Source organism: Catharus ustulatus, chromosome 16 (assembly GCF_009819885.2).
Source record: "Catharus ustulatus isolate bCatUst1 chromosome 16, bCatUst1.pri.v2, whole genome shotgun sequence".
NCBI classification, from domain to species: domain Eukaryota; kingdom Metazoa; phylum Chordata; class Aves; order Passeriformes; family Turdidae; genus Catharus; species Catharus ustulatus.
In genome coordinates this window covers 9,162,837-9,183,899 of record NC_046236.1, presented here as the reverse complement: position 1 = coordinate 9,183,899, position 21,063 = coordinate 9,162,837, and the positions used below count along the sequence as shown (strand labels likewise).

General features: G+C 43.1%; 2 protein-coding genes across 2 annotated transcripts; one reads left to right on the top strand and one right to left on the bottom strand.

Moving 5' to 3' along the window:
• Positions 1-460: 460 nt before the first annotated feature.
• CRYM (crystallin mu) lies at positions 461-10,694 on the top strand. Its single transcript, XM_033074406.2, has 8 exons — positions 461-788; positions 903-1,053; positions 2,051-2,113; positions 4,206-4,307; positions 5,115-5,298; positions 6,789-6,910; positions 7,753-7,837; positions 8,506-10,694. The coding sequence occupies exons 1-8, from the start codon at positions 616-618 to the stop codon at positions 8,568-8,570; spliced, it is 945 nt and encodes a 314-aa protein (XP_032930297.1). The 5' UTR covers positions 461-615; the 3' UTR covers positions 8,571-10,694.
• Positions 10,695-12,858: 2,164 nt separating this feature from the next.
• Positions 12,859-17,977, bottom strand: ANKS4B (ankyrin repeat and sterile alpha motif domain containing 4B). Its single transcript, XM_033074286.1, has 2 exons — positions 17,671-17,977; positions 12,859-14,449 (listed from the first exon to the last, which is right to left on the bottom strand). Exons 1-2 carry the CDS (start codon positions 17,832-17,834, stop codon positions 13,375-13,377), a joined length of 1,239 nt encoding a protein of 412 aa, XP_032930177.1. The 5' UTR covers positions 17,835-17,977; the 3' UTR covers positions 12,859-13,374.
• Between the last annotated feature and the right edge of the window lie 3,086 nt (positions 17,978-21,063).

Sequence of the window (21,063 nt, the reverse complement as noted above, 5' to 3'; positions counted from 1 at the left end):
CGCCACCGCGCGAGCACCGGGGCTGTGCGGGGAGCGCGGGGTGTCGCCCCCTCCCGGGCACTGGGGGCCGTGACACCCAGCGGCGCGCGGCGTCCCGGTGGTGACGGTCCCTCGGGAACGGGTCCCGGGAACGTCCCTCGGGAATGGGCCTCGGGGCTACGCCTCAGGGCGCGGGGTCCTGCTGGCGGCTGACCCTCGGGACGTGGGGTCCCGGGGTGGCTGTGCGCGACCTATGTCAGGGCCATTCCGTGGAGTTCGCAGCCACCTTCCCCCCGAGCGCTGTCGGGGTGAGGCGGGACAGCGGCGGTGCCTGCGCGTACGGCAACGTCCGGGGCACCGGAGCCGCCCTCGAGCAGGACTTTAGCGCGGGCTCCGCGCGCGTGTCCGCCGCGCCCGTGAGGGGCGTGGGGCGCGGAGGCGGAGCCGGGCCGGGCAGGGCGGTTCCGCGGGGCGGTTCCGCGGCGGGGCCGGCGGCAGCGCGGCTGACCCGGCGAGTTGTGGGCGGCGGTGCGGGCGGTGTGGCGTGTCGCACTGTCGGAGTGCCCTCATCCTGTCCCGTCCCGTCCTATCGTGTCCTGTCCTATCCTGTCCCGTCCCGCCAGCTCGGCTCTCGCCATGGGCTCGACTCCGCCCGTGTTCATCGGCGCCGAGGAGGTGGAGAAGCACCTGCACCGCGCCAGCCTGCTGCTGCCGGCGCTGGAGGCCGCCCTGGCCAACTTCTCGGCGGGCGCGGCGGGCGGCGTGGTGCAGCCGGTGCGCACCGTGCTGCCCGTGCCCCGGCACGGCGGGTGAGGCGCGGGACAGCGGCACCGGGGGCGGCTGGCGGCGGGGAAGGGACCGGGTGGGCGCGTTTGGAGCGTCAGGTGAAGGTGCGTGAGTAACGCAGGCAATTCTCTCCCGAGGTACCTCGGAGTCATGCCCGCGTACAGCGCTGCAGACGATGCGCTGACAACCAAGTTGGTGACTTTCTATGAGCACCTGAAGGACTCCTCTGTGCCTTCTCACCAAGCGACTGTCCTCCTGTTTGACCCCAGCAATGGTACTTTGAAAGCTGTAAGTGTCGTGTGTCCTGCATTCTTCTCTGCTCATACTGTCAGTTCTCACTTCTGCTCCTTGGAAGCTGGAGCTGCTGTAAATGTGCTTGAGTTTACCAACAGGATTTGGCCCAAAGCTGTCTGGCTTTTGTTTCTGTCAAACTGAACTCAAAGTGCTATTTACTGCTGCTTGTGATTTGAATCTGATAGCTCAGAGTGTAACTGGAAGAAAGGAATGATTAGGAGAAGTTTATTTTGTATTTTAAAGCGAAGATACCCCCCACCTTTTTGTGTGAAGAATGGATCTTGAGCCATCTTGATTCTCAAGTTGAAAGAGATTTACATTTTGCATTGCAGGGAATAGTATTCAGAGTCTGATTACTTTTTCTTTCTTTAAAGAATTTAAGAATTTTTTTAAAGAGTAGTGATTATTTCCATTGCACTTTAGTAATAATGATTTATTAAAGAGACAAAACTGGTCAAGAAACCTGTCTTGGGTTATTCTACCAAGCATCTTGGGGTTTTGGTCCCATAATTAATATGCATGCTAGTGGACATTGAGGCAGGAGTGTCCCATGTGTGATACACATTTGAGGAATTCCACAGTACCCTGTCACCCCTCTGTACAGACCAAGACAGTGCAGACTGGGGAGCCACTGCTGTCTTGCACTGATCCCTGGTTTTCCTGGAGTGCAGAGTATTGGAGTCATATCCATGTATTCCCTGTGCTGGAGACCCAGGGAAGTGCAGTGCATCAGGAGCTGGGTGAGTTAGAGGTGGCTCTTTGACCATTTTTACTCCTTTTGTGCTGATGGAGTAACATGGAAGAAATGGAATAAACAGAGACTCTGCCCAGTTTAAATGTGACTTTGTGTGCTTTGTGGTTGCTATGATAATAGTTGCCAATTTCTACATGTGTGTATCTGTTATAGCTGTAATATGGCATGATTCACAAATTGGATGAAAATGTTTGGTATTTATTAATTTTTCAGTGTTCACTGTGTTATTTTTTTAAGGTCCTGGATGGAAGTGTCATCACAGCAAAACGAACAGCTGCAGTTTCTGCCATTGCTACCAAGGTGTGTCTTCTGTTCTCTAAGTTGGACTTGGAGTTATAAAATAACTGGAATTAATTATGCAAATGGCTTTTCATGCAATACAGCTTTCAATTATCATAACATATGCACTTTCAGGGAAAACTTAAACTCTCTGTTTTGAGTCAGTCATGTCTGGCTTTAACACTTTGTGTATGATTGGAGAAGGAACCTGAAATATAATTTTGTGGCTTCTATTGCACCCTCTTCTGGAAAGTTACTGAGCTGTCTTTCAGTGTGTTTTCTTTCTTTTGTGTTTGTGTTAACATGCCCCTTTATGGCTTTGGGTGATGTAGCTGTGGTGATACACTGAATTTTATTTAGATAGATGCCTGCTGCTTTCAGGACAGGACTGGTGGGTTGCACTCGACTTGTAAAAAGAGGGAAAAAGCATTTCATCTCTCTTAAGATAGATGATGCTCAGTATAGATGGGTAACTTGTCCAGAGGTGTCTGTTTGTCTGTCAGTGTCACTGGAAGGTGTCCAGATGACTGTCCCTGACCATGGCCATAAAATTCAGTGTCTAAAGACAGGTGAGGTGCATCTAGCTGTGTATTGCTTTGTGTTCAGTTGGAAATTGTTGTGTTGGAATTCTTTTTTAAAAGCTGCTTTTGGCTGGGCTGCTAACAGCAGGAGCAGAACAAGTGCCTATGCATTGCACAGCGGGGTTTTAGCCTTCACCTCAAAGGCTGAGGCCATAGGAAGAGGGCCAGAGCTGAAAAATGCTCTTGTTTGTCACTCTTCAGCTTTGCATCAGAATGAAGGCTGATCTCACCATTTTGTTAGGGCCAGTCTTCATGCCAGGGTGACTCTATCCATGGCAGTGGAGCTACACTGGCATAAAACTGAGTGAAGGACCTGTCCCCAAGAACTTCTCCTGAACCAAAGGACAGGATGATTTACAATGAGCTCCTTGGACAGGAGGTTACAGGACCTCATTCATTTTGGCCATTCTGTATTTGGTCAGTCCTGATGGTTTTTATGTAGTCCATGCTGGCTTCAAAGGAGCTTGGCTGCTGAAGGTACTTCAAGATCAAATCCTTCATTGTCATCTATTGTTTTGGAAATTTTCAGGAGTGTTTGAGTTTAGCTCATATTTGTCATCTTGTCTTCTTTATGGCATTTGCTTTTCAAAGACCCACGCTCTTATGCAAAGGGCCTTTGGAATCAGTGCTTCACAGTCTTTAAAAGACACATTAAAACTAATTCTTATTACTGAAAAATGGGCTCAATAGATTTTTTTTTCCGTTTGTTTGCAGCAGAATAAACCTTGAGAGCCTAGACAATTCTAAAGCTTTTTAGGCAGGAGTGAGTGGCCACAGAAAATGCATAAACAAGATACAAGGATAGGTTAGGGCTGGACTCCAGCAGCTCTGTCCTCCCCTTTGCCAAGTACTGGTGAATCACAGATAAGAACTAAACAAACAAACAAAAAAAAAAAGGAAAAAAAAAACAAAAAAAGAGAACAAAAAAGAAAAAAAACCCAAAACCAATTGTAGAACTGAATTTTATTATTTGTTCCTCAGAACCATCCCTACTTTTACGATGTCTGTGCATTAAGGCTCTTACAATGCCAAGATGTGCTTGTGGTGTGTTGTGAATTCAGTGAATTCAGAGAGGTTGAGTGTGGGGTTGCCAGGACCAGTTTACCTGAGCAGCTGCAACTCTCAGTACTGATTTGTTTGGGATTCTGAGCCCTGCTTTCAGCCAGTGCAGAACATCAGCACTGTGCTTTTACACTTAACCCAGCCACATGGGTGTGTTAATGTTGGAGTGTGCGGAGGCCCTGGAACTTGCTGTTCTTGCTGTTGCATCTTAAATCTGAATTTCAAGTCAGACAAATTAACACTGGAATTAAGCCAAGATGTACTTTGGTGCTACTGATGCTTGCTTTTGCATTAAAAAAAGCCTAATATACATAGTGATTATTGAATATTTGTTGATATACTTTTTTGTTGTTTGAAAGGATTAACAGTACTGCTTTCTTTTGTAATATGTTGATATATATTTGTAATACCTGTTAATATATTGTCCTTACATATCCTCTTTTGTTTTTTTTATTTCTGATACTGTGCAGTTGTTAATGCCAGCATTTTCTGAAGTGCTGTGCATTTTGGGAGCTGGTGTTCAAGCATACAGCCATTATGATATCTTCACAGAACTGTTCACATTCAAAGAGGTAACAGCCACATCTTAAGAGGATACATTTATTTTTTTCTATTATGTTGCAGGATTCATTACAAAGACAGTACAGCCAGTGCAGTTGTATCAGGTCAGGCTGGGATGGAGTTTCTGTTCCCCAGAGCAGCCCCCACAGTGCTGTGCACTGGCAGCTCAAAGGGTCTGATAACCCCCCAGTGTTTTGGCTACTTTTGAGCAGTGCTCACACAACACCAAGGCTGTCTCCAACATTTGTTTCTATTCTGCTAAACTTCCTTTATCTTGACCCACAAATTTTTCCATCTTATTTTCTCTTCCCTCTCCCTGTGCTGCTGGGGAGGGGAGTGATGAAACAGTTTTGTGGGCACATGGTATCCAGCCACGGTCAATCCACCATAAAAGTTAAGGTTAATCATATTTTGGTTCTGTTTCTACAGAACCCAAGAATAGTTGGAGCAGCAAGAATTTCTTGCTCAAATGTTGATACTTGAAAAGAAAAAAGGTTGGAATCAAAGTTGTTTCAGATAGCTTTTTGTCTGAGAAAATCCCAATGTATATGCCATAGTTGGATAAGCTTAAATATATTTTTCAGAAATATTTGTATTTTATAAGAACAGCTCTACAAGGACAAAACAGGCATTCAAATGTAACTGAGCACTCATGAAATTTACTCACTTGTATGATAAAAACATTAGAGGGGGAAAAAACTTGCAACCTTTAGGAAATGTTTAACTATCTACTGAAAACTTAAATTAACCATTCTGTTTCAGCAAGAAGAAATTCTGTAAGTTAATTTGTCTTTGTTTGGTTTTGTTTCTCCCTGAAGGTCAGGATATGGAACCGCACCAAGGAGAGGGCAGTGAAGTTTGCCAGCTCTGTCGGCGGCCCCGTGCGGGTGTGCTCCTCCGCCCAGGAGGCGGTGACAGGGGCTGATGTGATCGTGACAGTCACTATGGCAACAACTCCCATCCTCTTTGGGGACTGGGTGAAGCCAGGTGCCCACATCAATGGTATGTTCTGTTCCCACTGAGTACGGCAAGTATTTATTAGCGCATTGTTTAGCATCACGGTCTGTTGGAAAGCAGTTCTCTGTGCTTCAGGGAATGAATGTTCTTTACATTTTGACTTTTCCTCTTTGGTGAGGACCACTTTTCCCAGCCCTGTCCTCCTGGAGCCAGAATGCCTGCATAATCCAACAGAGGATTTTTGCTAGAACATGGGATTTGCTCTTTTCCCATATGTGTGGTGCATCATCTTTGCCTTCATGTTGACGTTATTCTCACCTTGCTGTCCATTTCAATAACCCACACAAATATTCTTCTTTCCTGAGTAGTTGCTGCTCATTGTTACATTGCCCTGGTAGTGTCATCTTTTCTTTCACCAATTTTGTGCTCTTCTCTATTTGTTTCCTTTGGGGCTGATCACACCAATTTACTTTTTTACTTGAGTTATGAAGATGCGATAACTGAATTAAAAGCATCATAATTTAACCTCTAATTATAGTTTATATATAGAGGTCTGGAGGGGTGCTTTTTTTTGTTGCCTGCCTTGTAATGATGTTGCCACACTATTGTTTGGTGTCTCTGGACATGCCTCTGTTTGTTTATTTTTATTAATTGTGGGCCTTGTTCAGATGACCTTGTGTACTTTCCAGATAGCATGGTAGTAAGACAAAAGCAAATTCTCAAAGGGAATAATTTAAAGAATGGTCCCACATTCCAACAGCATCCTACCAATTTTTCAAACTCGATTTAGTCCTTTGTCATTGAAAGTTGTTGTCTGTGTTGTGTCATGGCATGGAAGCCAGAAATGAAACAAAATCAATTATGGTCCACAGTCACTGAGATGACACAGACACAAAGACTGCCCTTCCTTCCTTGCCTTTTTTTACCCTTCATTGAGGCATTTGTACTGTTTCAAGAGGCATTTGAGCAACAAATGCAAATTTAGAAAATGCAAATTTATTGTTCCTTAACAGTTGGACATGTAACAAAATATCTGAATAGGGTATAACCGGGTAGTCCTGCTAGTTTTTGTTGGATTTCTTGTTTGCTTGTTTTTTAAGTTCATAACAAGTTGATAATGATCTTGGTGCTGTGTATAAAAAATTAAGCTCTGTGATTTGTTTTCAGTTTCTCTCAGTAAGTGATAATCTAATAAAGGTATGTAAAATGCATTTGGTAATGATCTGATGAAAACAAGGGTATGAGAGATAACAGACAAAGGGAGAGGGCTTTCTTTTGCCTCAGCTACTCCGCCTCTTCTGTCAAGGATATTTTACTGACATAACAAATCTTGAATGATGACATATCAAATCTTGAATGTTTTGGTTTTTTTGTTGTTCTATCAATCAGTATTTCTCTGAGGCTAACACTGGATTTTTTGTACATTACATTTCCATAGTAGCGTTGATAGTTGCTCCACACATGTCTTTTGAACAAAGTGTGATTTGGATTTCTTTTAAACATTACTCTCAAGTTCATCACTTTTGTTGCTTTAGCTGTTGGAGCAAGCAGACCAGACTGGAGAGAACTGGATGATGAGCTGATGAAGAATTCTGTTCTGTTTGTGGATTCCAGAGATGCTGCTCGTACAGAATCGGGAGATGTTATTTTATCAGGGGTAAGACTTTCTGAAACTATGGGCTTTATTTTTGTGGCAGTTGGCTTGCATTTGAAATGAGTTGGTACTGATGATGTCCTGCACTGAAACTTTTAGGGCATCAAATGTAATTGTTAACACTTTCCAGGCAGGGCTTGAAAGATAAACTGGTTTCAAACTGACTGCTCTGTCTGTGACCAAACCTCTGTAGCTACCATTATATGACACCATATTACAGTAGCATGTTTTCAGCATTGGCTTTTGATGATGACAATGAATTGCTATTGAAAGACCTACATTTCCTGCAGTGTTTGGTTATTGTAAATATTCTTCAAATCTCTTTATTAAAACCTGTAACTTTCTTCCCATGAGATTTCAGTGTGACTGACACTGAATGGACCAGCCCAAAGAATGGACCACACAAGCCAAGCAGACAATGATCTGCACAGCATTGCCAGCAGGGACTCTTTGAGGTTCAATGGAGTTTTCTTTTTCTCTTTTAATGTGTCTGCAGAATAAATATGATTTACACTTTTGAGGTTTAACATAAGAGCTCCAGATATGGTAATGTGTGTGGAATCCCATGTGTTTTGTTGGACAAGTAACAAGCTATCCACTGTAAAAAAACTTACTGGCTGAGGAAAGTCTGCCAGCTGTTTTTCTTTGAAAACCATTCTACTCCTCTGATTTCTGTCCAGTTTCTATATAATGTTGATCTGCTTCACCATGGAAAGTAATCAGTTTTGGGATGCAGCACTGGAGGAGTTCTTTGTTTTGAAGTCACTCAGAAGAAAAGGGTTTTTTTTCCTCTTAATGTATGTATAGCTATTATGATTTTGCATAAATATGTATTTTTTTCACAGGCGGAGATTTTTGCTGAGCTGGGGGAGGTATTGAAGGGTACAAAACCAGCCCTGCCTGAGAAAACAACAGTGTTTAAATCGTTGGGTAAGAACAGCCCCTCCTGTGTCCAAGTCTGCCAGAAAACAATGCCTTGTTCTTTATTGGGTCCCCCATGCGTGGGAAAGCTGCTGATCATCTTCAGAACCACTGTGGCAATGCACTGTCCACAAGAAAGTAGATTGTGATTTGCATTTTCCCTCTTTATTTCCCTTCTTATTTATCTAGCAGGATTGATGTAATGAAAAGTGATAGGAAAGCAGGCAAACAATAGAAGTCCATCTTCCATTTCACAGTTGTTCAAGACATGACTGCAGCATTTATTAATAGAGCTCCAGCCCGACTGCCCTGCTGTTCCACCCGTGGGGTCTGTCTGACCTGAGACAATGTGACAGTGTCCTGTGGGGCTGGGCTTTGGGGAAGGGTGGCACTGGGCATGAATTACCATGCTCTGAGCTACATGACATCTCCAAAAGGGCCCAGTTGTGATATGAGCACTGAGAATTAGATTCCTACTGTTACATTAACTTCTTACAGCACACCCAACACTGCATGATGGCTACGGACTTTGAATGTAACACTGTAGGTGTTTGGGATGGGAAATAACTCCTGTTCCTGTCCAGTTAGATAGTGTCCTTGGTCTTCCTGTTTCCTTCTGAAACAAAATTATTTGTACAGTTGAATAACTGTTTGAAGGTAACTTCATTCTTTTTCAGGGATGGCAGTTGAAGACACAGTAGCAGCAAAATTTGTTTATGATGCATGGTCAGCTGGTAACTAAAGAGAGAAGTCTGCAATGCCAATGAGGCCAAGAAAATTGCACTTAGCTTCCTTGAATCCTGTGTTAACAAGAAAGGCACCAGTTCTATCTGAATGTGGCCCTTCTAGAGCATTCAAGTAGGAAAAGTAAAATTTCAACAATAGACTAATTTCTAAAGTCTTCTAATTTCAAGTATTAGATACTTGCAGTATTGCTGATAAATGTCTCTCTTTTTAACAGCAAGTATTAGATGTTTGCAGTGATACTAACAAGGGTATCTTTACATATTTTGTGTCATTCTGGAATCAATGCCTTTCTTCTCTAACTATTCATGTAGCAGAAACCTGTGTGTAGATTTTATGGTTTTTAGAGGGATAATTCGTTCTGGTGTGAAATACATCAGTTAGTAGAATGGACTCTGGCATCGTATTTACCTGTGATGGATCGTACTTTAAATGCAACTGTGGGTTTCAGTGCTCCAGTGACAATGACCTTGTCTTCAGCCTCCTAGGTACAGAGCCCACCTCTAAGTCCTGGACTCACCTTCCCTTCCAGCTCACACTGGAAGTCACCATTTTTTTTTCACCCCTTGCAATTCACCTTCCTTTGCCCTCATACTCAGTTTTTTTTCACTTAAGAGCACAGTTCTGAGAGGGGGTTTATGTAAACAGCCATACCCCCTTACAGTTAGGTTTCTGCTCCTTAGTACCTGCTTTGCTGGGATATTGCCATTTTCATATTGCAAGGAGTTGCACAGAATGTGAGAGCTAATATGTGTTTTGAATTAACTTTAATCTGTATTCTGTAGGGAGATTTTGCTATTGATCTATGGTGCCTCTAAGTTGTTTTTCTAAACTTCTTGAAGGCTGAAACCACACAAACTGGTTTCAAGTATACAGGCAAATATTTTCAGTTTGGCTGCACCATGCTTCAATTGCTAATTGTTCTATTATCACAGATATTAGCTGGGGCAGGAATTTTCATGATCCTTTCCTGGCAGAGGAACCCAGTGACATAAGGAAAAGTTCCAGTTTTGTGTTGTTATGCAACTGCCTTGCAAAAGAGTGAGCATCTGCTGAAAAACAGCTATTGCCCTGGAAACAAATTCCTGTCTCAGGCTCACAAGTTGTGCCTTGTGAAATTTTATTTCCAGTTGCGTATAATTTCATGCAGGCTATTAAGTGTTTCTTCATGCTGTGGAAGAGTTGGATGACAGGGCATTTCATAACGTGCCAGTAGAACAGAGCAGAGCAACAGGGAGGAGGGTCAGGAGCAGCTGGCATTTACGCCCTGGAGGGTGCATAGGTAAGTGTAGAAGAGGTTAATGAGTACAGTGCAGGTGTGATGTAAATAATACTCCTGGTGTAAGCTAGTTTGAAAATGTACTAACTGGTGCAGGTAGCATAGAAAGGTACCAGACCACTCATAGGGCTGAAGGATGTTTCATGTGGATCCAAACTGAACTCCACTGATCCTGTTTATTCCATCAGAAAGAACAACAGAAATATTTCTATGAGCTTTTGCATTTTAATTGTAGCAAAATTAGTGTTCTGTTTTTACATGTCTTGTTTCTCCTCTGTCATTTCTGAAGTGTTCAGAGATTTATGTGTTGACTTAGTTTGGTACCTCAGTCATGCAGAGCTACACTAACCTGAGGTAAACATGAAAGTAAATGATGCTCTCAGTATTCAAGAACTCCATGGAAACTTGCAGTTAATAATTATGACAGTATTACCCCAGTTCTGTGCCAGTGTTATACCAGATTTGTAATTTGAAGTGAGATGTAGTGTTTGGAAAGAAGACAAATCTGGTTTATTTTCACATGTACTCCCCTACAGAATATGCACTTTAAAAAATAAATGGAGCCAGTCCCAAGTTCTGGTTCTGAAAACCCACATTGTTCTCAGCTTCATTGGCAGTGGGAGATTTTGGAGCCTGGCTTCAGTGTTGTACCTCTGATGTCATTAAGAGGATTTGGTTCACTTATGATGGGAGTTGCTTGGATGCCAGCTTTAGATTTTCTGAGGGCAAATAATAGCATCAATTTCTATGTTTCCTTCTCTTACAAATTAGTGAATCATGAAATTGTGTAACTTGCATTTATATTAAAATTAAATAGATACTACTGTTTTTCTTTGACTTTCATTTTGTTGTCCATTTCTTTTCTGGTTTGATTTATTTGGAGACAAGAAAATACTCAAGTTGTTGCAGTGACTGCTCTCTCAGTAAATGTGATCACTGAAGGTAAATGGAAGAAATAGGGAGTGCTCTGTTCCTCTGTGACACTCAGTTTTGCAGTTGTCCCATGCTGCACATTTTCTTAATATCTGTCCAGTACAGAGTATGAAATCCTTAAGGAAGGAGAACCTTGTACTTGGCAGGGCTGTGCTCCTGTGAGATTCCTGATTTAATGATTTGGATTTGGTTCTGCTCTAGGATTGCACATGTGAACTGAACTGAGCTATACAAATGTTCCTAAGGAGTCACAGCTAGGATTCCAATGTTTACAAACTCCAAAGGAAACAAAGGGGTTGGTTTAAAAAAAAAAAAATAAAAGAAAACAGCACATGAGTGGAAAAAAACTTAAATGTGAGTCTTCCTTTCTATTAATTTTCCCCCAATTTTTTCCACAGGACTGCTTTATACTATCTCATAAGAAAAGGGTTAGCACTATTGCAGTTTAAAAAAAAAAAAAAAAAAATTAAAATTGATTCAGTTGCCTAAAAGTAAGTGTCATATGGGGTGATCTGGGGCTTCTTAGTCTCTTGATGCAGTTTCTGGAGGACAGGGGACTCCTACAGGTCTGGTGCTGTTCCTTTTAGCTCCCCAGTCACTGAAATAGCTGAGGAGGTGTCTGAACACTGAGGATGCCTGTGACAGCTGAGTTATTTGGTCTCTGCTGTTCTCTCTGGCTGTCAGAGGCTGCAGATGAGTAAGCTCAGAGGCAGATTTTCAGTGCAGTTTGGTTCCTGATTCCCCCTGCAGTGCCTTCTCCTCTACCTACATTTCCCTCCCATCAGTGACAGGCATTTGCATGCTTAAGAGTTTTTGAAAGCATTTCCTGGACAGCTGAATCCAGCCCACTTACTTAAAATCTGGCCTGAAAAAGGTGCATTGTGGTCAGCACTTTGCAGCAGAGAGGAGTCATTGGAGCAGCACAGACTTTGTGTCAGGCCTGTGTGTGGAATTCAAGCAGGGACTGGAGCATGCAGAGGGGGATGAGGCTGGGCTGGCCTCAGCAGGAATGGGAAGCATCTGCATCTCCAGCTTTGGGAAGGGGGACTGAAAATCCACCTATCATATGGCTTCAAACATGAAAGAGTAATTGGTTCCTTCTTGCTTTGTTAAACTTTGGGAGTTTCTCAGCTAAAATGAAAAGAGCCAGGCAGTGAGGGGAAGGTGTCTGGGTTACTATGCTGAGCACAGCAATCATGGAAGGTTGCACAGAACAGGACTTTGATGTGATTGCTTAATGTAAGAACACATCAACCTGCTCTGTACAGGAATCCAAGCAAGGGAGAATGCAGTATAAAGTCCACCCAAGAAAAGATATTATAATATACAAATCACAGTCATGAGATGATATGGAAAGAAGAAATATGAAAAACCAGATCATTAACCAGGATTAGCATTAACAAATGCAGCATACCCCTGAGGAAAAAATCACAGCTGGCTAATGAAAATCATAAAAAGAGCTTTAAAGACACATGTTCTGCTAATAAATGTGCATCTAAAATCTGTGTTTTTAGGCAGAGCATGGCTATTCTAAGCACTTTTTTAGATTCACAAAACTCAACAGGAGTAATTAATTTGTATCTGATAATGCTGGCTTCCCAAGGGAACAGGGGAACCCTGCAGTCAGTGCCTCCAGATGACTGTGAAGAGCAGGAGCCACAGCAGCACAGCTCATTTTCTTTTTTTATTTTCACGAGCTGTGTGTCATGCACAGCTCTCAGGCTAAAGCTGACAACATCCCACAGAAAATGGTGTGTGATATGAGTCCTCATTTCTGGACTTTGCATGGAAAATGCAGCCTGCAGGAACCAAGCTGGGGCTATACCAAAATAGATCCAAAATTTTGAAAATTAAACCTCAGCTTGATGTAGTTAAAAGTATTGCAGCCTTGATGACATTTAGGACATGATGGCAGTTGAATCCTGTCTAATGAGACAAGAAAGGAATATGCAACTCACACTTAATATCTCTTGGGAAATACTTCATGTATTTTTAAATTATTGTCAATACAGAAGCAAAAACTTTACTGACAAAACCACAAAATTCACTGTAAATTGTTCTTATTTACATTAATTCAGAGGTGATTTGAGTCAATAAACCATAGCTAAAATCAAGATTCAGATTCCTTTTCTAATGTACCATGAGTACCAGGAAGAGTGGGTTTACTGATCTTACAGAAGCAAATGGAGAAAACTCCAAGCTCTCAAGTTCTGAGAATGCTCTTTGCATTGTGGTTTTGGAGAAGAAAGGAAGGCCTTTATTAAGGAATGCAGTGGGCCTGGCCTTCACTGTTATTTGAAATTATCTGGACGAAAAGAAATCCAATCCACATAAACAGTTCAGGGAGAAAAAGCTTTTGGGTTTTTACCTTCACAGTCTTGCTTTTCGGCAGAATATACTTTACTTAATATCCTGTTCACCACAACTATCTACAAAGAGAGAAAAATTGTTATCCCTGCTGTACTGCCTAAAGCAATTGGTAACCTCTCTGCCTTTTGCTTTAGCAGACCTCTGAAAAGAGTGGCACACTCTTTGGAGAGAGGGAGAGGTAATCAATCAGTGTGTAGGTTACAACAACAGGCAGGATAATTTATAAGGAAGTATCTGCAGTTTTTCCAGGGTTCTCAAGTGCCTGTTTTCTCTTATTCACAGCATTCAGGATTTTCTTTCTTGGCCCAAGCTCCATCTGAATGCTCTGTAGATCTTCATCAGAACATAGCATTAGGGCATCTAAATCAATTTTTTCCCTCATGAAGACTGGAAGGAACTCGTCCAGCATCTGTGATGCCAGAAATACCTCAAGGGGTGTATTCTCTGCTTCCTCATCATCCCAAATGACTTCTTCCTCATTCCAAGGGACATCAGCACTGTTTTCAGCATCATCTTCCCCGCCATTCTCAGCATTTTCATACTGAAAGAGCTCACTGGCCATTGTAACTCTTATACCTTCTTTCTCAGAAGACACAGCTTCAGGATTTACCTCTGCAGCCAAATTCCTCCCAAACACAATCTTGCCAAGACCTGGCCTCTGAAAAATGGAGAGCTGACTGTCATTACCAGCAAGGTTTTTCTCTTCGAGGTCATTCAGTAATTCATCCTCCTCTTTCTCATCAAACAAATGCATCACACTTCTCCTACCCATATCATCCTCTTGGCCATTTCTTTCTGTTTCCTGCCTTCTTGTGCTGTTGCCTGTCTTTTTTGCCTTGAGTTTCAGGGTATCTTTCAGGTTTTTGGTTAAAGTACTTGTGCTATTTGAAGAAAATAGACCGGGCAACTTCACCCTGGAGTGCGTTCCTCTGGAAGAATTCATTGTGCCAACCTTTTCTTTGATGTAATTCCGGTTCATTTCATGCTGGTGTTTCTCTTGGCGCTTCTCACATTCCTTGATTTGTCTCTCGACGTTCCTCTGGGCCTGGGCCTTTTGCTTGGCGACCTTCTTAGGGTTCAGCAGGTTCTGCTCGGTGGCAGCTTTGTCCAGGATCTGGACACACTCCTTGCGGTCCCTGCTGGCAGCTGCCTCCAGGGGAGTGCGCAGGTCGTTGTCCAGAGCAAAGATGTTGGCCCCAAAGTTGATCAGAAAAGAGACACAGTGGATGTGGCCATTGCAGGCAGCGTGGTGCAGGGGTGTGTTCCCCCAGATGTCACACTTGTCTGGATCACCCCTGGCAGGGAAAACAGCACACGGTGAGCTGGGCTACCCGCACTGAGCCCTGCAGTGGCACTGAACAGACTCTAAACGTGTTACTCTGCTGTGCTCCGAGGAGAACAGCCCAGGGACAATGGCTCAGCTGGGCTCCAGCCACTGGAACAGGGCTGCACCCACTTACACAAGCCCTGAGCGTGGCTGTGTGTGTGGCATGAGCTCTAATTCCTGCCCTGGGAGCTACACGAGTTCACAGGGCTGACTGTGACTGCATCTCCCCACAAGGGAGCCAGGGCACTTCCTTTGTCATCCCAGGCTTTGGCAACCAAAAGTGGGCTCAGGCTTTGACTTAGTCCCATCAGAATTACTGGCAAAACTGTTTCAAGAACATTTGCATGGAATGTTTTAAAGCAGTCTTGGTGATTCACTCCTTTTGCATGTCAAAGACAGGGCAATGTTAGGTTTCCTCACTGGCCACAGTGATACACATTTAATGAGCTGCTGAAGTCACTTTTTAGGTAGGTAATAAGTAAATGATCCAGCCCTGATTACCCATTTGTCTCCATTGCTATTAGTTTAAGCACAGATAGATGCCATTGTTTTTCGACTCTTTTGTTCTCTGTAAGCTGCTTTTACTCATGATGGTTTGAAAAGCAGAAATTCATTTGAAAATAAAATGCCACATTTTTCAATGGAATTTAAAGCCAGTGAAAAGTACTGCTTGGTTTTTAACTCTTGTGCTGACTTCACACTGAACTGCTTGAATATTTAGATGCACATTTGGCAAGGTCAACCTTAGCCATGTTCAGAACAGAGCTTGTGTCCTCTTGTGACCAACAAGGCAGCCACAGAAGCCCAAAGTCTTTATTGACTTCAGAGCCTGGGACCAAATTTACAAGGAGAATTTCTACTCTTGGGAGTTCAAGCATTCACATGGCACAGTGGCTGGTGCCTCAGTAGCTGTACTGTGAAACACATGGTTCATCCTGTCACAAAATGTCCTTCAGGCACTGATCTCTGGCTTTGGGACTCTGAAGAAAAACACTCCCAGGTTTTTGAGGGTCAGATCTGAACCCATCCTTCAGCCTGAACTGCCCCAGGCAGGAGTGAGCTCAGGGGTCCAGCAGAGCCCCCTCCCCATGGGAGCTCAGGCTTTGCCACAAGGAGGTGGCAGCTGAGGATCAAAGTTTCTCCCTCAGACATATGGAAACCATGTGCACATATTTCTGCTTTGGTGGCTGTGCCCTGGGGAGCTGCCTGGTCCTGGCTGAGCGTGCTGGGTTCCTCAGTTCCCACATTACTGAGCTGGCTGTGGTGCCCTGAGCCTGGGGAGTGGTGGCTCCTCCATCCTCCCCCTGCTCCCTTCTGAGCTGCTTGTGGTCTCTTTTCTCCTTGGAACCTGCCAGCCTTTGAGTCTCAAACAATTGACAACCTCGAGTGGCTGTTCCCAGCTCAGTGGGACTTTGGACAAGGTTTGCCATCTGCTCTGGGTTCTCATACTCCTCCTTTCCCTGCTTCCCCAAGGGCTCACACAAAAGAGGGCAGATTCTGCTATTTGGTCTTGCCTTTATTTGTGTACCTGCAAGGCAAGCAGAGAAAATGTCTCCTGACACCTGGGAAGACAAGTTATTTCAAGATGAAAGGGCTTTATTGTTAGTATTGCTAACTTTCCAAGGGCCAAAGCTTGAGAGTCCTAAACTCTGCAACCACTCTCAAGAAAATTGCCTTGTGCCTCAGACCCTCTGTCAGGAAACTTCTTCAAGGAAAGGATGAATTTGTTAAAAATAATTAAAATACTTTCTCACAAGAAAATGTTAACTGACTGAAGAAAATTCAGCTTCTCCCCAAAAGAACATTAAGAATGCAGCCATACCTCTGACAGACACCTCTTGTTGATTGTGTCAAGAATCTTAGATTAAAATAGAGGTAAACACATATGTATGAAGATTTTGAGGTGATACTGTTCCAAAGCTGTCCTCTACCAAGAAAAAGACTTAGAAATATATGAAATAACAAATATGCAGAAATTTTGATCTTTGTGTCATCTGCTGTGATTTCTGTCAGCTTATGTTCTAGGAGAAAACTATTTTGCTATTTGCTCCTTATCTAGTTGTTCTGGCTTGTAGGTGTTCAGGGACAAACCTTATTGACAGGTATTTCCTGGGAGCTGCCTTAATTGCACAAGTTGAAAAACTCTCAGTCTATTTTTGCTTCTCCTGAGGACACAGCAACAACCACGCAGTCCAAAGGTCTTTTTCATTGTGATACTACAGCCACACCTGAGCCCAATGAGCTATAAAGCAAATCTATGAAAAAAAACATTTTTTCAACTCCTTCTTAAATAAAACTCAGATACATCCAAATAATTATTCAGCTGTTCCCTGCAATCTGTTCACTGTTCTGCAAAAGAACATTTTATTAAGTGTATCTCTACACAAGAGCAGATTTTATTTTATTAGATGTTATTACAGAATTACAGATTAAAAGGTAGGCTCTGAGCAAGAGAGTGCTGATGGTGGAGAGGTAATTACCATTTCAATAAGACATTTTAACCATGTAAGACATTTAAATGATGCAGACATTTTATTACTAGAAAATAAACCCGTAGAAAACCTTCCTTTCATTTTTTCCTTTTTTCCAATTCTTTTTATGGTTTACAAGGGTCCTATCACAGCTTCTGGAACAGTATTCTCGGCTTTTGCATGATGGTAATTGTTAAAAAAGCAGAGAAATAACCATTTCAGATGTTACTAGCTCACAGCTCTCTGTTGTGACTCACCTCTGGACACCATTAAATCTTCACCAGTGCCTACTAACTGCACTTTGGAAGCAAATGGGAGATCTTTTTTTGCTGAAACTGTTTCAAATTAGAGATTTCTCTATTTATCCTGTCTCAAGATATCCTCAAAGGTTGTTGGGAGCCTTCTCAATGAGGAAGGGAAAGGTCCCAGGGTGCTGCTCCTGTGAGCTGCTCTCTCAGGCTCCTCACACAGCGTGGTCCTGTGGATGCTGATGTGTTTTCACTGACAGAGTGCCTGACTGAGCAAATAATGAAGACACCTTCCTGCAGGCTCTGGACCTAAACCACTGCCACTAAATAAACAATTCCTGGCAATACATTGAAAGAAATGACTGCAATTTTCAGCCTTTTGGGCCTGAGGTCATGGGGCATTACAAACACGATACTGTAGTTGTATTTTTGAGGTCCAGGCTTTAAGCAGTGGGGGCTGCATGACTTACCCCCTCCTGCAAATGACTTCCAGAGCTTCCAGGTACCCGTGGTAGGCTGCCAGAAGGGTGGGGGTCATCCCATCTTCATTAGAAGAGTTGAGGTCTTTCCTAGTGGCCTCCTTCAGCAGGTCCACATTGCCATCAGCTGCTGCTTTGTGATACCTGCTGGACATTTTCAGCAGCTTCTGGTTCCCCGAAGCAGCTCTGAGCGATTTCCAGGCTGTACAGTCACTGTTCCATTGCAGGGATAGTTCATTAATGATTACAAGCTGAGACGTCCCTGTGAGGAGGGGAATGGGGAGGCAAAGTTCATCCCTGCAGGCTCTTTGGAGATCTGCATGGGTAATGAGGCTGTGGGGTGGTGAAAGCTTCCATTTCCTGCAAGGTGGCTCTGCCATGTGCAGTTTGTTGCATAATTCCCTGCTTAGAGAGGGGATCCACTCATCTTCTCCCTGTCTTTGCCTGACTGTTCTGTGGGAATTGCAAAAGGACTTTGAACTACAAAAAGAACTTGAGAAAAACCTTCAAAAGGCCATGAATGTCAGTGTGACCAGGTTTCACCCCAAATAATAAAGTATCCTGAGTCTGATGGGAGGAAATGGATGAGCAATTACCTCTACCTGTGAAGCCCTTTGTAACCCATCTTTTACTGGGATGCTGTATTTGAAAACCAGTCACTCCCTGCCAATCCAGGCACTTCCATGGAACCTTTTTGTGTACAAAGTCTGGAAATTATGAACAGGGTGATGTTTGGATAAAACCCCCAACAAATCTGCAAGTCACAGCTGGCAAAACCACAGCTGTGCAAACTGCATTTCATCAGGAGATCTTCAGGAAATTGGCAAATATAAAACTCATCTTACAGGTATTTTAATCTCTGTTTAGATGCAGAAAAAATGTGCAGGATTTCCTCAGGATACCACAGGGAATTCCAGAAAAGGAAACAGGATGGGCTTGCACCTACTGCCCCACCTGGGCACTGTGGTCCTTGCCTGGGAATGGAGGGGTTCATTCCCCATCACAAATAATGACTTCTTGATTCAGAAATAATTTCCCCTCATTGCAGTGGCATTAAGGTCTATGTCTACAAGCAGAAACTTATAGAATTACACTAATTCTAACTATAAGTTCAAAAGAATTACTAAGAGCAAGGCATATAAAAAGACAGATTTCAAACAGCAGCTCAGAAGTTGGTAAGAGGCTCCTGCAGCTTCCTGCAGTGCTGTGGGTTCAGGGCTCTTCTGGCCACATTCTCAAGAGCTGCCACATAAACATCACTTTTTGCCAAGCAGTTTTCTGTGGCTCACTGAATTAACCTGGATCTCAGAGACTCTACCCTCAGCAATTAGCAGTGGGGTTTTGTTGCTTGTTGTGCCCCCATTAGAGAATCACAAACCAACTCCTTGCTCAGCGTTGGTGCAATCCCCAAATGGAATTCTGCCACCTCATTTACATCCCATAATTCTGTGACACACCAGAGACCTCTCAAAATGGGCTTTCTCTCTTCATTATTTTCTCAGACAGGGATTGAAGAGCTCTTCAGGAATGAACTTGCACCAACCTTTCTCTTCCCATGAGCACAGGGGGAGTCTGTCAGCTCCTGTGACAGGTTTGAGTCTGTGAATAAACAACTCCAGGGCAGAGTAAAGCAAAGCCCTGCTGTCCCTCGTGTCCCCCCCAGGCACATCTGTCCCTGATGCTGTCAGGGCAGTCAGGATGGGCTGTGCCTCACCCAGCCTAATCTCCATCCCCACTGTAGAAGACAGTTTTACTCTCAGCCCTTTCCCAGGTTCCCTGCACTGCATTAATATTTTCTAACAAAAATGCAGCCATTTATTCTGTTTTCTATTTAACCAGGCACAGCATGGAGCTAAATTTACAGCTACTAGAAAAACTGCTGCTGCAGAACAAAGATAGGTAATGCACACAGACATATATATAAAATATTATGTAAGATTAGCTGTTTCTTAATGCCATTGAATTTTATTTCTTTTACTAGGCCTTTTTTCAGGGGTAAAATGCTCACCATTCACATGCTGCATATACCACCAGTGCCTGGTAGGAGAGAGGAAACACACCCATGAAAAGTAATTTGGTGGAAGAAGAGTCCTTTTAATTTTCAAGATCCTTGGTTTTTACTACAGAAGTACCTTAATTTGCTTTTCTCTTAATTAATCCAGCACAAAAAGTGTTGCTCTCACAGTGATTTTTATCATTAACATCTGAAAATGTTGATTTTTAACTTGCCCTGTATAATGCTAAGTGGGAAACTATTGTTCCAAGTTTTAATTAGAGGTAAAGAAAAACCCACATCAGTTGGGGAGAAGCTTCAGGACTTTGCAAGCTTTATTATTATTTCTGCCATAAAAGTGGGCATTGCAAAAAAGAAATAAGAAAGAAAAGACCAAACAAAATCTTCATCTGTTTCTAAACTCTTGGTACTTGTTCATCTTTGTCCCATTCAAAAACCTCAACTTGAAATGCAATAAATGATTCAACATCAAATGAGCTAAATTTCTCAGCCTGAATGGAGATTATTCTTTTGAGACTAAAGCTCAAAATTGTGAACTTTTTAAACTCCCTGGATAGTTAGAATGAAGCTTTTCTTTTTGTGTTTGAAAAGAACTTCAGAACCATTACCCTTCCAATTGAAATGTCTTACCAGGCTCAAGAGAAACTCTGTTGTGGTGGTACATGGTGTTGTAAACTAATGAATTATTTAACCAGCAGCTTTGATTTGTTATTGGATTTCACTGTGTATATGGATATTACCCTATTAATTTGAGAACTGTCTCAAATGAAATATTGCCAGTTAAACAAACTGTTTAGATTGAAAGGCTGCAGCATCACCAGTTAGGTGGTTGTAGATAACCTGGAGCATAAATCTGCACAGTGATGTTGTTGTGCCATCTGTTTTGCATGAGGTATTATCCAGCACAACATTTCCTCATTGCAACTTTTTATAAGCACCAAATGTGGTATGGTAAAGGCCATGCAAGGGGAGGCAAGTAAATCTCTGCTTGTCTAATGAGATCTTTGGAACTAATGAGCTTAGAGAAGAATGAAATTAGTCACACTGGGTAATTGTGGCTACACAATTCAGAGATGATGACAACATTTAAAACAACAATAAGAGCTTATTTCTTCACTTCTTAGGGAGGCAAAACTTCTGTGCCCCAGGACACCCTGCTGCTGGATGTCTTGAGCAGCCCAGGCTGATCCTGACCCACACCAGGCTGAGGGTCACCCGTGCCAGGCTCAGTGTGACCATGCCAGGCTCAGTGTGACCCACACTGGTGCTGCCTGACACCCACCTGATGTGATTGTTGCTCTACTGTGGGTCCAAGGGCATCCCTTGCAGAGCCTGCACACAGTAGGGCTGGGAGCAGTGACATATCTCTT

Excerpts from the sequence above, each read along its gene's own strand:
- CRYM (XM_033074406.2), top strand. The coding sequence starts at position 616 with ATGGGCTCGACTCCGCCCGTGTTCATCGGCGCCGAGGAGGTGGAGAAG. Across the intron at positions 1,054-2,050 it reads GCAATGGTACTTTGAAAGCT|GTCCTGGATGGAAGTGTCAT; the intron begins GTAAGTGTCGTG and ends TATTTTTTTAAG. Across the intron at positions 2,114-4,205 it reads TTTCTGCCATTGCTACCAAG|TTGTTAATGCCAGCATTTTC; the intron begins GTGTGTCTTCTG and ends GATACTGTGCAG.
- ANKS4B (XM_033074286.1), bottom strand. The coding sequence starts at position 17,834 with ATGTCCAGCAGGTATCACAAAGCAGCAGCTGATGGCAATGTGGACCTG. Across the intron at positions 14,450-17,670 it reads GAAGTCATTTGCAGGAGGGG|GGGTGATCCAGACAAGTGTG; the intron begins GTAAGTCATGCA and ends TTTCCCTGCCAG.